Source organism: Citrus clementina, unplaced genomic scaffold, assembly GCF_000493195.1.
Source record: "Citrus clementina cultivar Clemenules unplaced genomic scaffold, Citrus_clementina_v1.0 scaffold_3, whole genome shotgun sequence".
Taxonomy (NCBI): Eukaryota; Viridiplantae; Streptophyta; class Magnoliopsida; order Sapindales; family Rutaceae; genus Citrus; species Citrus x clementina.
In genome coordinates this window covers 47,778,496-47,785,417 of record NW_006262339.1, presented here as the reverse complement: position 1 = coordinate 47,785,417, position 6,922 = coordinate 47,778,496, and the positions used below count along the sequence as shown (strand labels likewise).

At 34.0% G+C, this 6,922-nt stretch overlaps 1 protein-coding gene across 1 annotated transcript; it reads left to right on the top strand.

Annotated features, from left to right (window-relative positions):
- Positions 1–2,058: 2,058 nt before the first annotated feature.
- LOC18047052 (auxin-responsive protein SAUR32) lies at positions 2,059–2,588 on the top strand. The gene has a single exon (XM_024189382.1). It carries the CDS (start codon positions 2,077–2,079, stop codon positions 2,413–2,415), a length of 339 nt encoding a protein of 112 aa, XP_024045150.1. The 5' UTR covers positions 2,059–2,076; the 3' UTR covers positions 2,416–2,588.
- The last annotated feature ends 4,334 nt before the right edge of the window (positions 2,589–6,922 follow it).

Here is a 6,922-nt window from a genome sequence, read left to right as displayed (position 1 = left end):
TGCAGAGTACGTCCTCCGAGGAGGTCGGACCCATTATCTTCTAACCATTCATCGTGGGGCCAATTTCTTTTGTCTACAAGGTAGGGATTCGCTGAAAAAATATATCCAACGGCCAGAATGAAAGATCACGTGCATCCGACGACACAAATGGAAAATCCCTTTCTTACCAATTATAATCTAGATACCCCATTAGAGAAAATTCAACAGTCTCAGATTTAACAATTTTAAATGGCACGTACAAGATTTTTCAATAAAAGCATAGTTTTATTATTAAGGAGGCACTAATTAACGTAACTTACGGTCTTCTCATAACAACAGTATCACCGGTGGGATCGGGTACTGTTCCTGTAAGAGGTGCCAGCCTTATTATTAATATAATATAATTCAACCGATATATTTATAATTAAAATTTAACTAAAACTCCTTTAGATAATTATATTTTATTATTTTTAAAAGTTTTTATAAGATAAAACAATCTTTTAATTTATTTGGGGGTAAAATTATTTAATAGTGTTAATGTAAAAGTGGTTAGTTGATACAAATGTGAACCAAAAAATGGTGCAAAATATATGTTAAAATTTTGTAGTGGTTAGATGAACGTAAGGCAAAATAAAAGTGGTGCAATGATAATTTCCCTTCAATAAAAACATAGTTTTTTTTATTAATATAATATAATTCAACCGATATATTTATAATTTAAATTCAACTAAACTCCTTTAGATCAATATTATTACAGAATTTAACTCTAGCAATTTTGGAAGGATATAACAATTTTACTTATACACTAGCTGGAGAAAAACCAACTCCTACCCAATTATATGTATAATTGGAAGGAGAATCAGTGATCTAATATCGATCCAGAGTTTCCAAAATAAATATGAGAACTTGAATAGTACCAATTTTATTTACTAAATTAATTAGAGTAGTATTGCTATCGTACGTTTGTCATTTGAGATTATGTCTAAGATGGCCACCAGTGAAAATATTTTCAAATAATTAAAAAAAATTCTTATTATAAACATTTCAAATCGATAATAGCCTATTTAGAAAATATTCTCAACTGAGATATCTTAACAATAAAAGAAGTACCCATTTCAAATAAGAAAAAGAAAATAAAAACATCTTAGTTATCATACTCAATGTTGAAAATGTAGTTGTTAAATCATTTTTTTTGTTTATTTATAATGGGAAAAATGATTTATTTAGTCGATTATTATTTTTTCAATAACTCTAATTATTTTGAAGAAGCCCAAGGGGACTAGGGGAGGGGATGTTCTAGAGTGTGAAGTACAAATAGAAACCACAAAAAATTGAATTAGGGATTTGATTTTCAAGTACAGAAAAATTGATGGGTTTGTTTGTACTGTACTTGTGTGGGAGCACATGTGTCCTCAAACGTCCGTAGATGCCACATGGGGGACGAGATACCTTTGATGTCTACATGGACATAGTTGAATTCGTGCTATTGGCTGTTAAAGACACCTCATTGTCGGCTATGCTTATGATTCTAAACCCTACCACCACCCACGTGTCCTCCTTCGCTCCGCTCACCGTCCACGTGTCTTGCTGCTTCAAAACTCTTCATTTTTTTATATAACGATTACTCCCTTGCCACTATTGCCCCAAGCCCCCAACTTCAACCTGTTCCGTTGCAGCAAGAACTACAACGACCGTCATATTATTTTATTCCACTTTAATCCAGCCGGGCGTCTAAAACGGCACGGAGCGTAAAATAAACCCTTTATATAAACCCAGTTTATTACGCTTTCTCTCTCTCTCTCTCTCTCTCGCTCTCACGCACTCTCTATCTTCTCTGTTTATGGGTTGGTATATGTTTTAATTTGTATTTGGGTTTTATTTATCGAATATGACCAACCAAGGTCTCTTTGATATTCTTTTGTTGCCCTCTTCAAGCAAAGGTATAACAGCAGACTCTTGACCTTTTTCTTTGTAAAGGTCTTCCTTCTATTCCAGGCAAGAAAATTAAAGAAAACTCCTATCTACGGTTTCTCTCTTCTTTTGTTTTTGTTTTTTGATTATTATTATTTTCAATAAAGGGAATAAAAATAATTAAGAATGGGCAGCGGAGAGAAGAATCTAAGGCACTTTCATTTGCACTTGCCTCATCTTCATCATCATGGGAAGAAACAAGTGATAAGAGATGTTCCAAAGGGGTGTTTGGCGATTAAGGTGGGCCAGGGAGAGGAGCAGCAGCGAGTTGTGGTGCCAGTGATATATTTCAATCATCCATTGTTCATGCAACTGCTGAAGGAGGCCGAAGAGGAGTATGGATTTGATCAGAAGGGCACAATCACAATTCCTTGCCATGTTGAGGAGTTTAGGTACGTTCAAGGCATGATTGATAGGGAAAACTCCCTTCATCACCATCATCATGTTGGCTGTTTTAGGGTTTGATTATTATTATTTTTTTCCCTGATTGTGGTCTGTGGTGGGTGGTTGATTTGCCAAAAAATTAAGGACGCCTAACTCCATTTGTATGAAGATATGGATGGATTTTGTTGGCACTATACATCGCTTGATCTTTGTAAAAAATCTTGGAGTCCTTTTAATATTTGTTACCTAGGTAGGTTTTTTTTTTTTTTTTTCCCCCGTTTTCTTGCTTGACCGAGACGGTACCTGGGTAGTGGGTAGATGATGATGATGATCAAATTAAATTAAGAGGATATGATGACGAAAACGCTGCTTGCAATTGTACTGATGATGATGATTTTGTTGGGAACCGTAATGAACAAGGTTGAAGTAAGTAAATGCTTTTCTTATCTTATCTTTTTTTTTTTTTCTTTTCCTTTTCTTTGCTTAAACAATGAAGCATGATAATGAAAAATTTGTTAATTTTGATGGTTTTGGCATCATACGGTAGCATCAACAGTAACAACACTGAGAGAGAGAGAGAGAGAGAGAGAGTGCGGAAAGGGAACAGACAAATCAGCCAACCGACGGTAGGGCCAATTCAATACCAAAGCTTTTGCTTTAAGCCCTACAGTTCGCGTGCACAAGTCAATGATCATTTTAAATTGAATCACAGTCTCAATCTCTAGAATTATCAATCGGATCATAACTTTTGTTTTGCTTAATTACTTTTTTGATCTTCCCTAATCATTCATATCAACGCCAATTTGATTCACTCAAGAAGAAAACGGTTAACGTTTATTTTCTACCGAAGAGTATTTGAAGAATAAGTAATTAATTAACTATAAAAGTAGCATCATTAGTTGTTGTTATTCGTTATGGTTTTTATTTGGGGACCTGAAGAACAAAGGTGCTCAACCTTTTTTTTTTTTTTTTAATTTTCAAAGTAGCATTGTTGTTATTCATGGTATAGAATAAATTGCAAAATACGAGGGACCAAAGAAATAAACTAAAAAACTAACAAATATAAAAAGGACCACTTACTCTCTGAACAGAGAATTCATTGAAATGGGTGAATGATGGAGATGAAGGAGAAGCAAGCGAGCTGGGGATCGGGGATTGTGAAGTGAAAGCATATGTATTGTAGATAATAAATATGTTGTTGTGTTGTTTTTTTTTTTTTAATTACATGAGACTATTGCTCAGATTACAACTCATATTACATGAGAATATAATTGATATTTACAAATCAGACTATTACTGGCTAATAGAGCTCTGCCCAGATTTTAACCCTCACAAATATTCGAGGAATATCCATTCCTCACTCACAAATATTCGAGGAATATCCATTCCTCACTCATGGGTAAAGAAGATGACTGCCTTCACTCAATTTTTAATTAAAAAAAGAAATACCCCCATAATGCTTTTGCTGCTGTTTGGAATTGGAGCGCATTGAATTGAGTTAGGTGATGAAAAAAAAGAGAAGCGAGGCAGCAACATAGTCAAGGCGGAGTCAGTAATGGTGGGTACTGTACAGTGTCCACATACGATCGTTTGGTCAATTTTTCCGTTGGTACCAAGGTTTGTGAGTTGCGTAGGGGACCTAGCAATATCTGCCCTTAAAACAAGCACCGAGTAGAATTGTCGAAAAAAAAAGTAGAATTGAGTTTATAAAACCTCTTTCAGAGTGTATTTATTTATTAACAAAAGTATCTCTGGCACTGTTTATGTAATGTCGAAATTAAGCAGCAGTGCGAGTGTGGGCCTGGTGGTTGCTGGCGATGTTTCACTGGTAGTGATATGCACACTACATACATACCGATCAAGGAGCTCGTATTTTTCGGTTGATTAATATTTGGTGAGGATAGATAGTGACATTTTTGTATTCTTCGTTTTCCAATATGTAGAAATGGAAGGCTGATTGATGTGTGTGATAATGACAGTGGAGCAAATAAATATCATTGTGGAAGTATTCGATCTGGCATTTAATATTTATTTGAATTTTATTTCAATCATATGGTGGAACCGCTCTATCGTAGAGCACTAATGATAACCATCATATTATAACAATAAATATAAATTTAATATTTATTTTTACGGTCATTATCAGTGCTCTATCGTAGAGTAATTCTAACCTAACCAAACTCTTATTGTAATTATAGGAGAGAAAATTTTGTATTAATTATTATTAGAGTAGTGATATGCTTACCTAGTTAGGACATTTGAATTTTATTTCAATCATATGCTAATAATTAATTAATACTAAAATTAATTAATAGCATACACATGATAATAAATAATTATCCCGATTGAGTAATCATAATAGTACTGTTATTCCTTAAAAACGGTTGATTCAATTTTTCTTAACATAAACTACTAAATTTCATTGCACTCCATTCAATATATATATATATATATATATATATGACATGACATGACAATAATAAAGTCCATAACAAACTTTTAATTCATAATCAACTAAAAAAGATGTTGGATAAACCATTTAAACACTCATCGATGAAAAATGGGCCTACATTAGTGTAGTACATAAGAGTTATATTAAAATTGGATTGTAAATAAATCAAAAGGTTTGTTATGGACTGGTTTTGCTACTAATCTACATTGGTGAAGAAAACTCAGCATATATATTTTATATGAACGGGAGCACCACTTTTTCAGGTGGTGCGTCTATCTCGCAAAAGATGTTTCGTTTTCATGCCAGAATATGTCACGTATTTACTCTTAGATTTCTTAGCGTTTGGCCACAGTGGCTTTGACGTAGTGGCAGCAGATGCCCCAGCAATTACATTAAGGACGGCTGTTCGAGCACCTCCCATATAGAGGACTGAAACAATTCATTTCAATTAATTTCTCCTCCTAAAATGGACAGGAGCAGATATCTCCTTAGAGAGAATGTTCTTGGTACTTGGTAGACCTCTGAGCTGTGCTGTATAATTATGCCAATTCAAATTCTCAGAAGACCTCTTGCGTGAAACCATTATCGCACTTAGTAATTGTGGGCCACTCTGATTAAGCAAGCATCCTTTGAATGCCGAGAAACAAAAGGGGCATATGTGCATTTAACTTTATACGTGCCTACTTGTGTTGCCTAATCAGTCTCGTCCCATATTTTGGCATACAAAGACGTAGGTTTCAATCATTCTCGATGGATATATAATTCCATGAGAAATCCACTGCTTTAACTTTTGGAGCTCTCTAATATTATCGCATTCTAAACCCAAAGAACGCTATAATTAAGAAAGTTTGCTGATGGGCCGTTTAAAGGGAACATTTTACCTTTCTTCTCGTCCTCTGTCAGTGCTTCCTTGCCATACCGCTTTGTTTGCAAATATGATAGAATAAATGTTCCCATTAAATTTATGTTTAAAGTCTTGTATAGATGATATTGTCAAAAGAAAAGGTCTTGTATTGATTGTACTTGTACATTTTTTAATGTAATAAACCTACGGCAAGTTCCCAAGTTTGCACATTTGATACACGTCTAATTCATCAAAGGACGTGAGTGCAGTTGAAGTGTTAAATAAACTATCAAAAAAGGATTAAACAAAACATTTCATCAAGTATTTTTAGATACGGATTGCGATTGGACAATAACTCAATATATATTCAATTTAGAAAATGTCGGTTTAATTACACAAAGACCAAATCAGTACTTTGTTTAGTATGAGTTCTCTAAACTTCAATATGTGAATTATGTCAGATGCACGTGCAGTGCATAATATTAATACAGTATATAGCCTCTACATCCTCATGTTTAATATGGACGTATGACCAGAAATAGTTTTTATTTATTTTTTTTTTGGGGGTTAAAAAAGTGTGCGAGAACTGAGAAGCGTGTCACGTTAAATCATATTTTAGCTAGCTAGTTAAATGCCTAAATAAAACATCATACAAAAATCCTTAAATGAAAAATAACAAGAAGAAAGAAATGTTGGTATTTGATGTCATATATGTTTCTGTGTCATCTTCGTAGGTAACTACAATTTATGTTATGTACGTACTACTCTGTTAGAATTGTAGAGTAGTATTGTGTTCTTATCATTTTCATTCTCCTCTCTTTTTCCATAAATAATGAAGTATATATATGTGCCTTACAGGAAAAATGAAGAAGAAGAAGAAGACGAAGCCTGTAATTTGTTTCATCAACATTTGTCAGTTGACTAGCTAGTGGTGCACCACAGTAGTCATCACCAGTGACAAAACTAACCGACTGCGTTTTAATCTTTTTGAGAATTGTATGCAACGAACTCTTCAAGTTAACAAATATTCCTCGTTAATTGCTTTAGCAAGTGCAACCACCGATTTCTTCAGGGGGCCAAAAAAAAAATTTCGATGAAGCGCATCCTACTTTGTTCCCTCTAAATAGGTTTTAAAATATTAGGACTTAGGAGGGAACGTACCAACCGTTTAAGTTTTCATCAGAGAGACTATGAATCATAGGAGTAGAGGCATCGTTGAATCCATAATTATTAAGGGATTTTTTTTTTTTTAATTATTGTTTTATGGTGGAAACAATCAACATCGGCCCTGC

Bases quoted from the DNA above. Each gene is read 5' to 3' on its own strand.
- LOC18047052 (XM_024189382.1), top strand. From the start codon at position 2,077: ATGGGCAGCGGAGAGAAGAATCTAAGGCACTTTCATTTGCACTTGCCT.